The sequence below is a fragment of the Aythya fuligula genome, chromosome 16 (assembly GCF_009819795.1).
Source record: "Aythya fuligula isolate bAytFul2 chromosome 16, bAytFul2.pri, whole genome shotgun sequence".
In the NCBI taxonomy this organism is placed as follows: Eukaryota; Metazoa; Chordata; class Aves; order Anseriformes; family Anatidae; genus Aythya; species Aythya fuligula.
This window is the reverse complement of record NC_045574.1, coordinates 12,845,383-12,862,516: the sequence shown is the minus strand read 5'-3', so window position 1 is coordinate 12,862,516 and position 17,134 is coordinate 12,845,383. Positions and strand designations below refer to the sequence as shown.

Here is a 17,134-nt window from a genome sequence, read left to right as displayed (position 1 = left end):
CCAGGGAAGGGGGAGCAAAGCTGTTTGGGGTTTCTTTGTTCCCCAAAACAGCAAAATCTCTGGTCTATTTGTACAAGATTTGTTTAAAAGCCAAGGCAAGTTGCTCAGGTCAGTGTTCAAGGAGCCAGGTTTGCAGCGGAGCCCTGATGCGCCCCGGCTCTTTTCGGGTCGCCGTCTCACCGAGCCGAGCGTGGGGAGAGCACGCAAGCCGAGCTTGCTGCTTGTGCTCGCCGGCGCGTGCCTCATTTCTTTTTAAAATCAGACCCTTTAGGGGAAAGTTTCTTCTTCCAGCTCTGCATGCCCACATCTTGCATATGCAGGCGATCAGGCACACCTCTGCTCTGCATGCAGATAAAGGCGTGCGGGTGCCGGCAGGGAAGGGGAGCGTGCGGCGGCTGCGAGGCTCTCCCCTTGCCACTGTGGGGCTACAAAACTCCAGTCCTGACAGCTCCACTCCAGCCCATCACCTCTGAGATGCAGAGGGGCAGATTTCTCCCCATTAATATCCACGTGGCTTAAGTGGCTTTGTCGGGAAGGGGATTAATGGCCATGATTCAGCCACCCAGCGTGATGTTTCATGGGTTTGCACAGCTCCCACGTGGCGATGCTGAAGGCTCCCACGGGGATGTCCTTCTTCTTGTGGTGCAGCTCATGTGGTCACCAGGCGTGCAAGGCTTTGCTGGCACACCCCGAGGGTGCTCCCTGGGTGCCCAGGTTGCACACCCCTCCTGCCCAAATGCAGGGTGAGAGCCCTCCGCGATGCCCTGCAGCGATGCCACTTTCCAAGCCATTGCCCTTCTGCTTTGTCTGTGCTCCCAGCCCTGGGCTGGTGCAGGGTGGGCAGCTCTGAGAGTCCTCCTCCTGGTGAGCATGCTACTTTTGTTGCATGTATGGGTTAGCAAATTATTTTGCTTTCTGCAGTTGGGCAGGTATTTCTTTGTCCTGTTTCTAAGGCTTTGCAAAACACCATATACACTATATATATATATATAATGATTATTATTATTATTTTTAATGGACACTTTTTCTGTTCTAGGCTAAAATCTGAATAATTTAAAAGAGAAGGACATCCTTATACTGGAAGCAGGCAATTCCAACACAGCCTGGGAGCACGGCACCGCCCTGAACATGACCACGGACACTTTTGCAGAGTTCCTGAACAAGCTCAAGGAAATTCATGAGAAAGAAGTTCAAGGTAGGGCAGCATGAGAAGTCTTTTTATAAACTGGCCAAGGTCCGTAGTCTGTGACAAAGGTGACTTGCCGGTGTGATGGTGGTGATGCTGTTCCCACCCGCGTTCTCCAAAAGTGCTGGGAAAACACCTGGACGAAAGCAGACTTCAGAGAAGGTTGCAGAAGGGTGCGAGCAGTGAGGAATACATGTGCTGGGTGTCTTCTCCAAGGCCACAGGGTTGGGGTATGGCTTGGATACTGAGGGATCAGAGGGAAAGGGGAAAGATGCAATAATCCGTGAGGCAGAAGTAGCCGGGGTTGGAGGCTCTGTTACAGAAAACCTTGGAGTAAGGCTGGATAGTTTATTCCTCTAGGGAGTTTCCCGGTCATACATCACTGAAATAAGAACCACTAGGTTAAGCAAACAAATGCCAAATCCAATTGTTTTCCTATTAAAATAATTCCCACTATCAGCGTTATGAACAAAACAACAGCATTTTTGAACAATTCTGGCTTACGAATTCATTCTTGTCTTGTGTAATTTCAGGCCATGTGAGAGTTAGAGGAAACCATTGAGCAATCCAAACCACATGTTTACATCTATTTTGCATAAAATGGATCTGACAGAATGTACCGTCTGCTGATCCATCACCAAAAGCCATTCTTGTTGAGCTGTAAATATTCTCCAAGTTGCTTTGCAGCCCTGACAGCCATAAAACACTGCCCACCTGGGAGATGCCTGGCGTGGCTGAAATAACTGGAAACAAAACTGAAGCAGACTTCTCGGGGGTGGAGGGGAAACGCAAACTCATTAAACAGTGGAAATCCAAAATATGCTCCCATTCTGCACAGCCTTTCCAGTTACATCAAACCGTGCTGCCCTGTAGCACAGGCATCAGCCTTTCTCAGGAATAAGGTTCAGAAGCGGTGAGGTTCCTACCAGACGAGGCACCCTCCTGAACCTAGGTCATTGCCTTTTGTGTCTGAGCTGCCAAGGAATCTGCACTAATCACCCACCTCTGTCTCTGTTAATTCTTGCAGGGCTGCAGACCAAGCTAACGGAGCTGACGACGGAGAAGTGCCGGTGAGCAGTGCCCAGCCCCGCGGTGCCCACGTCCCGGCGCGCTGCAGGGCCAGGTCATGTTGCTTGGTTTTAACTCCTCCCAGGCACTTCTGTGTCTTGAGGAGGTGCCCACCAAGGCCACAAGCCCCAGGGAAGAGGTTCTTTATTTTAGAGAGCACCGTTTGGCTTTTGGGCTCCACCAGATTTAGGCATTTTGGTGCCTTTCACCATGCAGGTCCCCAGCAGGGGCGGCTGGGGCTGATCCCAGCCCACCTCCCACCTGCCTGCCCACGGGCACCATGAGAAGTTATATTAATTCCTGGGAATTCATTCATTAATTACAGTGTTTCCTGGGAAGCAACAAAATGGGACAAAGCAAGCTGCTGACTCCCAAGGGCAGCAGCTGGGCTGTTCCCTGGGCTCCGGCTCCAACATATTTGTTTTCTGCCCATGTAAAAGCACTTTGAGCTACAGCAGCGTGAGCAGTGCACTCAGAGCAGAAACCTGTCCCATTGACCGGGTGTTGATAAATCCCCAGGTCTGGGAAGAAGCCTGGTAACCCTCTTTTCTTGGGTCTTTTCTCACATTAGTGATGCCCAGAGAATCGAAGAGCTGTTTGCTAAAAACCACCAACTGAGGGAACAACAGAAGGTCCTCAAAGAAAATGTCAAAGTGCTAGAAAACAGGTAAGCCTTCATTTTGAGCTAAGCACTGCTCGGTGGCAGTGAGTGTGCTCTCCTAGAGGCATGGTCTGGGTTTTGGTGCCTCCCAAAAGCGGGCTGTAGCACGTGAGCAGCTTCTCTGCCACTTGGAGGGCTGGCACAGGGGAGCTTCCCCAAACCGAGGGGTGGTGGGGAGGTGGAAGCACAGGGCTGCATGAGTGCTGACAATTTTGCTCACATGTCTCGTGACGGGTTGGGTGTGCACCATTCTGCACGTGCGTGGTGCTCGTTTCCCACGGGGATGTGTGGTAACACGCTCCCGGCCACGGCTTTTCATCCAGGCTGCGAGCGGGTCTCTGCGACAGATGCATGGTCACCCAGGAGCTGGCGAAAAAGAAGCAGAACGAGTACGAGACCTCCCACTTCCAGAGCCTCCAGCACATCTTCATCCTCAGTAGGTACCAAGATCTGCTGTAAGCTTGGCTGTGGCTGGCTGGGTCTTTGCTCAGGTAGTGCCTCTCTTGGATATTTGCATGGGAGCCACTCCAATACCTGCGCACTCAGGAGGTGTTTGGTGATGGGGAGGAGGGAGGGAGCGATGGAAGAGTGGAGGTATTGAGAAATCAGATCTGGAAACCACACAAGAAGCAGCGGAGCTGGGGGTGGCAGCCCTCTGTATCTGCAATAAAATGAGAGATAAGGAATGGGGGCTGCAGCCCTGCTCCGTGCAGCACCCAAAATAGCAGTTCTCCTCTTGTCTCTTTGCAGCTAATGAAATGAGCCGCCTGAAGGAGGAGAATAAAACTCTCAAGGAAGAACTGAAGAGGCTCCAGAGCCTGGAGTAAGTGCTCTTCTGGGTGTCATTCATGATGTGCAGCGCTGGTATTGCAGAGGCTTCCCTGCCACTGAGCAGGGCTGTGTCTGGGTGAGCCCAGGGCTCGTGGGTCTTTAGCATCTAATTCTCATGGATTCCCATAGAAGCTAAGACAGCAAAATACCTGTCATGCTGCAAGTCCTCACTGAGCTTTGCTCACTCCCTTCTTCACATGGATCCAAGGACTGAGCCTTTGGGGAACACGGGTACCCCCAGGGGGAACTGAGGATGGGAAGCAAGGCCCTGGGCTGCTCGCCTTGGCCACAGACCTCGCCCTGGGATTTCAGAGCTCCCAGAAAAGCATCCGCGGGCAGCAAGATGAGTTTCATGCAGGAGGCAGAGCTGCATGCACAGGACCACAAGGGGCTGCAGGAGAGAGGAGCTGCTCCAGCAGGCTGGTGTCCCAGCATAGCCCTGTGCAACCCGTCGGGTTGTCCAATAAACACAAACCCGCTCGTTCCTCTAGGTTTAAAGTCCAGGGGAATTAGCACGGAGGGATTAGTTTAGAAATGTGTTGTCTTTGGAGCTCAGAAGCACCACCTGCTCAAGGAGAAGCTCTCACTTCTACGCCCTGATGCTTTTCAAGGCCTGGGGAGTTTTGGAGCTGCCGATCCGGTTGGGTTTGCTGAGCACCAAGCGTGCCAGCTCTGCATTTCCCTCGGCTGCTGCACAGGAAGGTTTTCACCCAAACACCCATGTCTTGGCACAAAGTCCAACCAGGACTTGATCCATGCCATGGGTGTAGGGCTCAGACCCACAGCGGCTCCCTCCTGGGGACCGAGAGCATCAGCTCCACCAGCTCCAAATGCTGACAGCCCCCAGGCCCCGAATCCACCCCTACGCCAGGCTGAAAGCCCAGGCGGGGACGTACGGGTTCTCACACAGCTCTTGCAACAGCCACGGCTGGCTTTTGGCTTACCCAACGCTGCGGCTTCCCGCGACGTTACCCACGGCCAGGTGGGGAAATCAGACCTTGAGCTGTCACTCTGGCTCCGTCCCATGCTGCAGACTGCAGCCGAGCCAGCGATAAGCTGAAAGGGAAGGAGGCTGAGGAGCCGGTATAACCACATTGTGTACAGATATGTATATTTATATATCAGGTTCTGTAGCTCAGAGCTGCCAGCACGGTGGCTCTCGACCTGGAGATTTCCTTCTCCTGCCCCTTCTCATTCCTTCGTGTCCCCTCTCCGCAGGGACAGGACCAAGTGCCCAGGAGCCATCCCCAGAGAGAGCAGCTCCGAGCCCAGCTCCCCCTTGGCCTTACTGTCCCCAGCGAGCAGGAACGCCAGCAGCGAGAGAGGGGCTCACAGGGCAGCAGAGGACACCCACCACGATGTGCCGGGGCTCGAGCTGGGTGAAGGTGGGTGCTGCTGCCTCCCACCGCCTCTCGAGGTGTTTGCAGCCTTGGTGTCAAGCACACATGCAGCAGAGGGTCCCTGCATTCACATGCTGGCTTGAGGCAGAAGGAAATTGTAGCTCTGTGGGATCATCACGGTGGGTGGCTGTGTCTTTTTTTTGCAGAAAAGCCTGCAGGACAGAGAAGCTCTCCAAGCAGCAGGATTTCCCCAAGCACTGTCCTCCAGGAGGCCAGCCTTGCAGAAATGGTGAGTGACGGAGGGAGCCTGACGTCCTCAGGTCTTCCCTCCACTACGGTGGTCATCTGTACAGGATCAAGAGGGGTATAAGGTGATAGAGAAGGAGTAGGAGGCATTTAGGGGGTAAAACAAATACCCAGAATTGGGCAGCACATTCTTGCCAAGGCCAAGTAGGGAACCTACCCAATGCCAGGTGCAGAAATCGCCACTATCTACAAACAAAGCATTTAGGGTTTGGTGTAGGCTCCTGTTTCCCATGGTGAGAGCACACCTCTTTGGTTTGCTCCCATATTTACCCTCCAAGACAATGCACCCAGCATCCCCGAGTCCTCTGCCCATCACGCTGGTTCCTCTCTTGCTAGGGAAACCTCTGGTCACAAGGAGATCACGCTGACCCGCCTTTCAGGGCAGCTTATCCTGAGCTGTAATCAGGAACAAGAGGCTGGAGCTCTGTGAATGATGGAAAAGCCTGGAGAGCATGTGAAACGTGGAGGGTTTGGGTACGGAGTACAAACACACCACAGCAGCCCTGCCCGAGAGCATCACAGATGTCTCTCCATCTGCAGCATCATGAATATGGGTATTTTCGGAGGGGCTGGCATGCATTGATGTCAGCCTGCCGTGCCTTTGAAGCACAGCGTGTGTCAGCCGAGGGGTGCCGAGCGATAGGAAGATGTTGGGCACCGGGGGATGAGGCTGCAGGACCTGGAGCCCTGCTCCTCGCCATGGGAACCCGAGCCCACATCCACACCCACACGGATGCTTTTGTTTTGGCAAGGGCTTTGCTTACCCAAACGCCACAATAAAAGTGAGAGAGCAGGTGAAGTGGGGTTTTGGTAAGGCCGCGGGCAGGCTGTGAGGATAATTAATGGGGATCGCAGGAAGGCTTGGTGACATCCCTGGGTAGGCAGGGAGCAGTCAAGTCAGAACATGTGGTGAGCCCTCCACGGCAGGAGATGGAGATCGCGATGTCCTGGCGTAACAGCCGGGGCTCTGCTGGAAATGCACCCAGCAAATAAGGAACAAAGCTTGGGTCCTGCTAGGGAGCACAAAGGGGAAACCCAGTAACGTTACAGGTCAGCTGGTGGCTGGAATTGTACCAGATCATTTCTTAGCACCTCTGGGGTGGAGACGCGTAAAAGCTGATGGCAAGATGTTATTTGTTCGGAGCACCCAGGAGCAGTTTGTGCTCACGCTGGCATAGATCTGGGTAGCACCCGGAGCCCTGCTGTGTGCCACTGAACCGCTCACCCTCAGCTCCCTCCGCAGGCATCCCAGAGGATCTCCAACCAGCTGCACGGGACCATCGCCTTGGTGAGACCCGGCTCCAGACCGTGCCTCCTGGAGAAAAGTCCTTCGAGGGCAGCAGTGTCCCCCCCAGCAAGAAAAACCCCTCTGCCACCAGAGAGGGAGCGCAGCCCCAGCCTGGAGCCGTGAGTCCCCCGCTCGGGGCTGGTGGTGGGCAGGCACAGATCCTTGCCCCTGTCCCTTTTGGGGGGCTGGTATTCACCCACCTTCTTCCGCAGACATCCTGCAATGCCCACAGCCCCAGGGAAAGGAGGGTTGGGGGGGGGTCTCCCAGTTTACACCAGCAACAATGACTGGAATCCAGCCCGACCAGCCTGGGCTCCTGCTCCTTCATCTTCAGACAGCCCCAGCGGGTGCCCGTCCCTCCTGCCCTCCCTGCTGCTCCTTATCTATTCTAATGGGTTCTTCTGCAGGGCTCAGCACCTCCCAGGGCTTCTCCTCCCCAGGGTTTTAGGGTGCAGAGAGCTAAGCAAAGCCAGCATGGACCGAGCAGCCTGTTGGGGGTACCTGTGGTGGGTCCCTTGCCAAAAAATAAGTGATAGCCAGGACTCAGCTTGCATGGGCAGGCTCACACACCGCACTCTGAGAGTCTCCCGGCGGTGATTAGGGGATCGTTCCTCTGTCCTGGAGTGATTTCTTTTACCCTTGTTTCTTTTAGCTATTTAACAGCAGCCAAGCCAGACTCACCTAAACTTGCCTCATCTTACGAAACCCTAAAACTGACCACCCGGAAAGAGCAGCTCTGCCTCCTCAACAGGCACTTCTCCCTGCACCAGCTGGGGCTGGCGGGCAACTGTGCCCCGGCCGACAGGGACGGCAGCTTCCCCGGCCACCTGCTCAGGGCCAAAGACGGTGAGGGCAGGATGAGGCCCCCCGATGACTGGGATGACCGTGCTGCCCTGCTCAAGCTCCCTGCTGCCGTGGTGTACATGAGGGACCAGCACCTGGAGGGGAAGCTGCACCTCCTCAAGCACCGGGAGCGGCTGCAGCATCTCCTCCTGCATCAGCGGCAGCAAAGCCAACGGGCCAGGGCGGAGAGCGACCCAAAATCCGTGCCTGAGGAGCGGCCCCTGTCCCCGTGGCCGAGCATCACGGTGGGGTGCAAGGAGGAGAGGTCCTTCCTGGAGGATGCTGTGGATGGGAAGGAGGAGAAGGAGCTCTGGCTGAGCCGGGATGGCTCTGAGCAGCGAGAAAAGGCGGAGGCAGGGAGGGACTATGGTGTGGATGTACCTCTGGACCTGTCGGACGCTGGTCGTGGCAGGGAAGCGGGCTGGAGGGACTGTAGGGAGCCACGGGAGGCTGGCAGCCCACGGCCGAGCCCCAGGGGCAGCCCCATGCACATCCCCTGTGGACGGCATGGGACAGAGCGAGATGGTTCACGTCCCCACAGCAGCTGGCCCAGCACTGCCCGGGCACCGCTGACAGAGCAGCACGGTGCTGCCAAGGAGGAGGAGGAGGAGGAGGAGCAGGAGGAAGAAGCTATGGTGAGTACCAGGAGGGTTGGCAACTCCCGTGGCTCCTTCCCTGCTGTTGGGAGCCCAGTGCTCAGTGTCAGCATCATTACACCCACCGTTAATGTCCCATTCTGAAATGGCCTGGGAATAGGTGGCTCTGGAACGTGTTTGCCAATGGGGTTTTCCACCTGGCTCAGCAGAAAGGCACACAGCAGCCTTTCTCCCTCCACACCAGCTGGTTCTCATCCCTGCATTTGTCACCATCATCACACAGGGGCCGGGGACAGCCCTTTTCTCCTGCCTGTGGAGGCAGCATTTCTATAGCTAGGGCACCTGCAGGCATTTATGGGATTTCTGCTCTTTACAGCTCGCTCTCTCCCGGACACATCCCACGAACAAGCCAACACCGAGCGACCCAGAGGCCCTCGCAGAGCCCAGGGTGAGAGTGGCTGCCAGTGCACACACAGGAGAACCAGGTAAGGAGCCCCAGGCAAGCGTGGCATCTGAGAAGGCGAGAGCCAAAGGCGAATTCTGCAGCGCGTGGAGGCATCCTACAGCAGGGAACAGCCTGTGCTGGCTGTTGCAACCACCTGCAGTCCCTGAAGCCCACAGCGGGTGTTAACCAGCATGGGAGACCCTCCCAGGGGACCGGGTGCTCCTGGTTCCCAACTCTTTTGGACCCTCAGGGAACTTGGGGTTTAACCCTGGGCACGGAGGGAGGGATGCTGTTACCCACAGTAGGCAGGACAGGGAGCACTCTCCCCTTTTCCATTCTCCATCCCCAATAAAAACCCTTTCCATCCCTGAACTGAGACGTGACCCCAGCCCGAGCTGTTCCCTTCTTGCTGACCACGGTGGGGCTGGGGGGCAGTTTTACCCCGTTGGTGGGAGGCAGCAGCCATGCGGAGCGCAGCAGGAGGCACGTCGGCTGGGACCTGCTCCCTACCGGCCCTACAGGCTCGGCCAGAAAGTTGAGCTCGCCTGGATTAGTTGGTCTGGGCGTGTCGGAGTGGTTTGGGAACACTCTCCAGAGCGGGATTTTGCACGGTGGAAAAAAAAAAAAAAAAAGGAGGGAGGGGGGAGTCCTCAGTGATTTACATGTTAGGGAGATATCATCATGGCAGAAGAATTTCAGCTGATTACATTCTGGGTGTGGGAAAATGCAGGACTTTCTTCAGCCCGCACCTGACGGTTGACACAAAGCCCAGGAAACAATGCTCTGATACTTCTGCACTTTTCAGTGAACCTTAACCCCCGGAAGGATGGTGTGAGGATGGGGTCAGGCTACCAGGGCTCTTGGGGTGCCTGAGAGGGGCACCGATGTCCCCCCTGGGCAGGAGCAGGAGGGAGGCTGCCCAGCCTGCAGCCCCCCTGCCAGAGCTGGGTGGGCTTAGGGCAAGAAGTGATGGGGTGCTCGGGGTGTCGGGCAGGGGACAGGGCACAGCTCCGTCCCCAGCCCTGATGGCATGCTGTGGGGCTGGCTGGCATGTGGGGCGTGCAGACAGGGTGCTGCCAGGTTCCTGGCTGGCCCCATGCAGAGGCTGGATGTGTGCCCAGAGTGTGCAGGTATGTGCTGAGGCTGTGTGGCCTCGGGGAACCTGTGCAGCAAAAAAAAAAACCCTTTTGCTGGGCAGGGAAGTGACTCCCCCACCTCTCCTCCCAGTGCTCCTTGGCACATGTTCCCCAGCAGGAGCCACCAGCCAGCTTCAGCATCTTCCATGTGGTCTTTTCTGGCTCTTTCATACCCAAACACATCTCACCGCCCGTGTCTCAAGTGGGAAGGAGAAGTCTGGGATTTTAAATGCCTCTCAGCTTCATCACCTGCACGTGGCCACTGGCTTTGGGACAGTTCTCACCAACTTCTCGTAGCAAAGCCCTACAGAGACAGTGTCATTGGGCGTCTGTCCCCAGAGTCCCCTGTTTGGTGTCCCCTAAAAGTCCATTTCAATGAACAGCCGTGGGGACACCGGAGCCCTGCCCTCGTCTGGGGGCACCCAGGGGGAGCGTGGCCTCAACCAGCTCCATCTCCACACGTCTTCATGTTTTGAGGTGTCCTGAATGGAAACACCCAGTAACGACGAGCCAGTGGCTCTGTATCATGCCCGTCAGCTTGCCAGCCCCAGGCCAGCCAAAACCCTTCCTTTCATGTCTCCACAGATGACGACGATGCTGAGTCTGGGCAGCAGGAATCCGATGAGGCAGACACGACGGACAGTGAGGTTGGTTTGCTCTCCCAGCCCCTTGGCTTCGGCTGCCTGGGCCTGGCAGCACCTTCAGACCGGGGATTCCTGTTCCGAGAGGCACCAGGAGGCGCAGGACGGGTTGTCCCTGCCTGGCTCCCTGCGGGAGGTGGTGGCTCTTCCTCCACCCCATGCCAAGCCCCATTTCCACAGTCACCCAGCTGGTTGCTGAGGGGTGGCGATGTCACTCTTTCCGGATAGGTTTCAGCACTTGTCACGACTCTGTGGCCGTGGTCACAAAGGTCCTTGGCTGTTAGCACCCTGGAAATCGGGGCAGTTTGTAGGCTGACTGCTCCTCTGCTCGGTGCAGGTGGCTGCCCCCTGTGAGCACGACATCCTGCAAGAAGCCCAGGCTGAAGGGAAATACTTTTGCACCAAAGACAGAGTTCAGGCACTACAAAAGAAGAGGAAAAGAGGACAGGATCCCTGGACAAAAGGTAGGGAGAAGGCATTCCTCTTGCCATCAGCTCAGGGCTACAATCTCATCCACTTCCTGAGGGGCAAACCCAAGGGCACCACGATGAAAAAATGCCATGCTGCACACAGATTTTGCCCAAGATGACACAGCAGTCATTCGGTTCCCTGCAATAAACCACACAGGTTGGCTCTGCAGCCAGAGGAGCCCCTGCTAATGGTTAGCCAGGGGCAGGGTGGGCAGGAGAGCACCCTGAAGCACCTAAGCTAACAGGTCTAAGTCCCCCGTGTTTGCTTAGCCACTCAGGGAGGAGCCGATTGGAGAAGGCCAAATTCCCAGCAACGAGTTGTTGACACTCGGAGAAAGGTTTCTGCCAGCCCTGTTGATTTTCCAGTGTGGCCATGGAGGCTTTCCCTGGCTGACAAAGGAATGTGTCGTGCCCATGCTTCCTACAGGTGAATAAGCAGAAAACGGCTCCTGATAAGGGCGAGGATAAGCCAGTGTGGCTGTCAAAGCCTTAAATATTGCCCTGTCAGAAACATCCTGCTCCTAGCCCACTTTGCACCCTCAGTAAAGAAAGGGCAGTATTGAGCAAATTAAAGATATGTAGAGGCATAAAAGGGCCTTGTCTGACGGGCCAGCACTGCCCCTCGCTCTGTGCCCAGCCCTCGGGGGTGGCTGCCAGCTCTGTGAGCCCCACAGCAGCTGGGGGAGGAGAGGATTTACTTGGCAAACCAAGAGGAGCAATGGGGAGGAAAATGGGCCTGTGCCCCCAGGGCAGGCAGGCACCGGCTCCTGTGAACCCTCGAGGACTGAATGGGGACGTTCAGAGTTTTCTCTTCATCTATTTTTTTGCTGAGTTTTGCTTCCTCCTGTGCAGTCCCTGTTTTGGGACTAGGCCGCGATGACCTCTCAGATGCAAAGCCATTGCTCTGCGGTTAACTCCTATCATTATCTTGCTGTTAGCAGGATCTAAGAAGTCAATGAGAGGGAGAAAGAAAGTCAAAGCTGAACAGGGCTCAGCGGGGATCACCGAGGAGCCAGAGAACTGCTCGGCTGCCCGCCACGACGCCTCCGAGGAGAGCTAAGAGCAGGACGAGGAGCAGCACAGGAGCTGCAGGCCGAAGGAGAAGGCTCAGAGACCTCGGCATCCCTCCCGCGCTCCTGCCTGATGTGCCAGGAATGAGGGAACTCAGCGGGGCTCTGGAACGAGCAGAGCACCCCAAAATCCTTCAGTCAACACCCCAGGAGAGGCTCGGCGAGGAAGAGGGGTGCGGGTGAGATTGGGAGCAGCCAGGTGGCTGTGGCGGGGCAGCACGCCCCGTGCCCCCCAGCCCTGTGCCCCACTGCTGGTGCCAGGAGGGGGAGATTTTGCTGGAGCCCTGGGCCATGGCCAAATCCTCCTTGGGATTTTGTGCCAGGAGAACAGAGCTTCCCGACCCCAATCCCGAAGGATAGCTCCCTGGTGGCTGCCCAGAGCCTGAGCACCACGGGGTCCTGCTGTCCCCATGCGTGAACCCACATCGATTAAATCCCTACCCAGGTTTCGTACAAGTCTGCATCCTTTCTGAACAGCAGAACGCCGACGGCTTTCTTTTCTAGTTTGTGGGGAGCAGGCACAAGGGCTGGGCAGGAGGGACATGTCCCCAGAGAGAGAAGGGAGAAGAGCAGGAGAAGGGCGACCTGTGTCCCTGCAAGAGCCGGGTGGCTGAGTCCCAGCTGCGGCTCAGCAGAGCCCTGGCTCAGCAGCTCGCCCTGACCTTGGCAGTGCTGCCAGGAGCTTGTTTTCACGTGGATCACCCATTCTTAAGCAATTTTTCTGATGCATTAAGCATGGGCAAATTGTCCTTCAGCATCAATTAGTGGGGCTGCTCGTGCTCTGTGGCCCAGGATGGGACAAGAAGAGCAGCGGTGAGCATCGCTGCAGCCACAGCATCGCAGCAGGGGCCAGGGCTGCTCACAGCTCACGTGCAGAGAGCAGAGCCGAAACGGAGGTGGAGGTGCCGGAGACAGCATCTGCCCTGCCCGGTGTTTTTCCGCAGCTGTTTCCTTTAGCAGCCATCGCTCCTGATTAAATGTGGGTTTTTGTTTTTAGCAGAGTAAAATAACGTTAATAAATAAATAAATATTAAAAAAAAAAAAAAAAAAGAAGAAGAAAAAAAAAAGGGGGGGAGGAAAAAGAAATAAAAGAAGAAAAAAAGAAAAAAAAGAAAAAAAAAAAAAGAAAAAAAAAAAAAGAAAAAGGAAAAAAAAATAATAAAGGAGGGGAGCAGGGCCGCGGTCGGGCAGCGCCGCCTGCTGGGCACAGCCGGGCCGTGCTGCTCCCAGCGATCCCAAAACTTGCCCCTGGCTGCCAGGGGTTGTCCCCTGGGTCTGCCCAGCCCTAAGCAGGGGGTGTCTGGGTTCTTCTGTCCCTTTGAGTGCCACTTGCCTGCCTGGGGTCCCCAGAGCAGGGGATGAGGGGACCAGGGCATCAGGGATGCGGGTGTGAGACCCCATCCCACTGCTGGCCCAACCACAGCTGCCTCCCCAAAGCCGAGGGGTTTTGTAGGGTTTAGGGCTTGCAGAGCTCCGTGCTGGGCAGGGTTTGCCCAGGGGTGCTGCTGGTGGCTGTGGTTTTGGGGTGCTGGGGGTGCCCAGCAGCTCAGGCACCAGGGATGGAGCAGTGAGGATGATTTTTTTTTTCTGAATCAAACAGCATCCAAGCAAGTTGTTGAAGGGAAATAAAGCTTTGTGCACTACTCTTATCCAGCCCCTGGCATGCTGGTACCCACCACCAGCATGCTGCAGACACGTGGATAACTGCTGAAGTCCATTAATTCTTGTACTTACGACTGCCAGTCTCTCGTTCGTATAATTCCCGTTAGATAAATGCATGTATTGATTTAGTGAGCTACAGACAGTCTGAGGCTTGAACTGTTCTGCCATAAGGAAGGAGCCCAAGCTTTCCATGGCTCCTCTGAGCCTCACAGGGCTTCCAGCTGCAGGTGCAGCTCTGCTCCGGGCAGTGCATTGCAGGAGCAAGTGGGCAGCACTCAGCCTGGGGGCAGATCCTGCCTCCCCCAGCGCTCCTTTGTGGCTCTATGGAGTTGTGCTAAGGACTCCAAGGGACATCTGTGCCCAAGACAAAGTGATCTGTGCTTTTCAGAGTTTAAATGTTTTGTTCCCACACTTACATTTAGCGCAGGGCAGCCTTGTGCAGGGGTCTCCAAAAAGCCACTGAAATTACCCTTGGTAGAGTGTGTGAGTTACGGCCCGTAGTGCATAAAGCAGCAGAGAAGCTGTCCCAGGAACAGATCGGTCCTTCCAGAAGGCTGGCAGCTCATGTGTGTTTTGTTCAGGCAGGTTGTAGCTCTGATCTCATCCATGCAGAAGTGTAGGCAGGGTGCTGGGCCCATGAGCTGGCTTCCCACAGGAGCGGGTTCGGAGCACAGCTGGGTTTCTCTCTGCTCAGGGGCTGGAATCTGAAAGAGCGGCCACGTAAGTAGTGCTGTTCACTCTTAGCCCATCAAAAAAAGCATGACTGGCTGCATTACCGCCTGTCATGCAAAACAGTTCCAATTACAGACCATCACAAGTCTTCTGCTTGCTGTTCCTTGAGCATTTGTATATGCTGAATCATTCCTACGGCAGTGATGGCTGCTCCCAGCTTGCAGCCCCAGGGACTGCACACCGAGCCCCTCATCCTCGGCGCATCAGCCTCCCCCTACCCCAGCAGTGAAGCAACATTTTCAGCCACTGGTTTATAAGATGGAGTAAAAAATAAGTTTGTGCAAGCCTAGATGTGAATATAAATCTCCACCTCAGAAAAAAATAAATAAATAAATAAATAAATATTGCCACCACACAAAGGTTCCTCTGTCGCACTTGTAACTGAGATGCTGCTGTGCAGGGAAGCAGGAAGTCGAACGAGCTGCAAGCGAGAGGGGACGTGGCTGCTGAAATGCAGGAACTAAAAGCACCAAAAATAGAGAAATGCATGCTTAGATCCTCCCCTTTCCCTTATGTTCTTATTCAGTAGTATTTTTACGGTAGGTCTTTTGAAGGTGCCTTATGCCATGCCCTCTTCCCGAGCCACCTTCTCTGTACCAAAATCCTCTTAAATGAGAGCTGGTCAGTGAGTAATGCCCATGTATAGTGCTGGCTTCGGAAACACAGCTTCACTCAGCACTTCACTGCAGGAAAACTCATTCCAGGCATTACTGAAGTCTTGCTTAAGTCCTGTTTCGGGGATTTGAGTGGGATGGGCATTTTGTGTCGGTCCTTCCCAAGGTCGGCTGCACCCTGCGTGTGGGGAAGAGGCAGCTGCAACGCAGGCAGCCCTCATGTGCAGGGGATATGGGCAACTGGAGAGCAAGACTTTAAGTTTTTGGGATGATTGCAGATGCATTGTAGGAGGCTGTGAAGCAATGGGAAGGTTTTGCAAGTGCAGCACGCAGTGGTGGTTCTTGGAAGGGAGAGATTTGGGGAATTGCTTTGCTGCTGGCCTTTATCTGGAGCAGAGGTTTCTTGCAGGGTTTTTTGAGCCAAAATAAGTGCACGATCCCCCTGCATCCCTCAGGCATCATGGCCTTCCACTCTGCCTTGAGCATTGTCATCAAGCCTTTGGGAGACCCGCAGCGCTGGCAGGGCTGTGCTGCACCCCCTGCTCTCTCCAAACCACTGCTGTGTGTGCTGACCGGCAGCAGGGCCTCTCCAGAAAACACCTCACAAGATCCTCCCATGAAGGTTATTGATCTATTAATATCGCCTTGAAGTGCAGCTCTCGTGCCACATGGTTCGGGAGAGGGTTTGATTCATTCATCCACCAGCCCTCAAGTAAGCACCACACACATTTGTCACGCAGCGAGCGCCCAGCCCTCCCTGGTGCAGAGCCACGCGATTAAATCAATCAGCTCCATATTTTTTAAAGACTTCGTGTCACGCAGGAAAGCCTGAGTCATTGCCCAAGGCATGCTGTTATCAGCAGAGGTCTGTTGGTAATGTTTCCCTCCCGGGGCTCAGCATGTTGGTAGGCTGCAACTGGAAATCTGCAGCGACAGAAGAGGATTGCATCACTTGCTGTGGGCACTGGGAATTGGGGGGACACGGCCACACGGCTGCAGACGATGCCAGGAGAAACCAGGGCTCCCAGCTGGAGCTGGCTGTAGCCAGAATAAAACCTCTGCAGGTCACAGGGCTGATGGACTGGTGGGGCCAACAGCTCGGGTCAGACGTGGCTGGCAGGTGTGGGGTGCCGGAGGGGAGTCAAGGGAGATGGATGAGCCAGTGAGGAATGGTCTGAAACACACCTGAGTGGGGTTGGGAAAGGCTTTTGTAATTTCTCACATATATAATATGCATGCCAAGAAGCACGGGGAGCTCCCAGAGGCCACATTTCTCCTGCCCGTTGTCCCTCTGGGCTTGGGTTCGGCATAAGAAAAGTCCTGAGCTAACAGCCTCACCGGGGCTGCTGCAGTGGCTGAGATTTAGGGGCGCAGGGAGTGCTGCTCTAACCACAAGAAATCAGAAAGCATTTCAATGACTGCTGGGAGAATTATTTGTGGTTTTGAACCATGCTCCTGTGTGCTCGAGCTTTCAGACAAAAGCCACATTTTTCACTCCATTTCCCTTTTCCTGGGACAGATGGCAGAGCAGGGAGGAGCTGGCAGGAGACACCTGAGCACAGGGCACGGAGCAGCACGGGATGGCAGGAGGGGAGCACGGCACCCAGGCTGGAGAATTTGTACAGAAAGTCCTCGGGCTTTGTCTCCATACCAGCATTTCCTCCAACTGGTTCCCAGACTAAATATATTCATGACCTGCTTATCTTTGCTTGAGTTTGGGACATGATTTTGCAAAAATCTAACACCCAGCCCACATATGTACTCGAAATGCTGTCTCATATCAGATGCTTAGACCAAATCCTGCAATTCTTGCACGTAGGAAGAAATCTCCCAGTGACTTTGGTGACCCTATTCCCCATATAATGTTGCAATAAGGGCTGGTAGGCTTGGCCCACTCCAGACCAGCTCCGTATTCCAGCAGCTCCTGCCTTCCCAGCCATGTACCCACACAGTCCAGCTGTTAGTCCAGCAGCAGAATGAGGTGAGTTACGTACTGGAGATTCAAAGCAGTGCTTTACATCCCTGCAGTAATCCTGCTGTAAATCCAAAACCGCCTGCCTTCACGTTTGTCCTGGGGCTCTGCAGAGGTTAAGATTCAAGCATGCTCTAGCTGAGAACTTCCAAAATAACATCAGGGGGTTTGCATCACCAGCAAGTTTGGTCACGGCAGAGCTCTGGCTTCCTCTGTCCCCCTGCCGTGGTGCTTCCCTCGCCGCAGGAAGCAGTGCAGGAGGAAAGGTTGCTC

At 55.1% G+C, this 17,134-nt stretch overlaps 1 protein-coding gene across 1 annotated transcript; it reads left to right on the top strand.

Annotated features, from left to right (window-relative positions):
• The first annotated feature begins 1,128 nt into the window (after positions 1-1,128).
• Positions 1,129-11,871, top strand: RBBP8NL (RBBP8 N-terminal like). The gene is made up of 13 exons (XM_032198088.1): positions 1,129-1,195; positions 2,214-2,256; positions 2,826-2,921; positions 3,239-3,351; positions 3,666-3,738; positions 4,965-5,131; positions 5,293-5,375; positions 6,636-6,799; positions 7,333-8,158; positions 8,496-8,652; positions 10,286-10,347; positions 10,679-10,805; positions 11,753-11,871. Exons 1-13 carry the CDS (start codon positions 1,129-1,131, stop codon positions 11,869-11,871), a joined length of 2,097 nt encoding a protein of 698 aa, XP_032053979.1.
• The last annotated feature ends 5,263 nt before the right edge of the window (positions 11,872-17,134 follow it).

Bases quoted from the DNA above. Each gene is read 5' to 3' on its own strand.
- RBBP8NL (XM_032198088.1), top strand. From the start codon at position 1,129: ATGACCACGGACACTTTTGCAGAGTTCCTGAACAAGCTCAAGGAAATT. The intron at 5,132-5,292 runs GTGGGTGCTGCT...TTTTTTTTGCAG, and splicing joins GGGGCTCGAGCTGGGTGAAG to AAAAGCCTGCAGGACAGAGA. The intron at 6,800-7,332 runs GTGAGTCCCCCG...TGTTTCTTTTAG, and splicing joins CGCAGCCCCAGCCTGGAGCC to CTATTTAACAGCAGCCAAGC.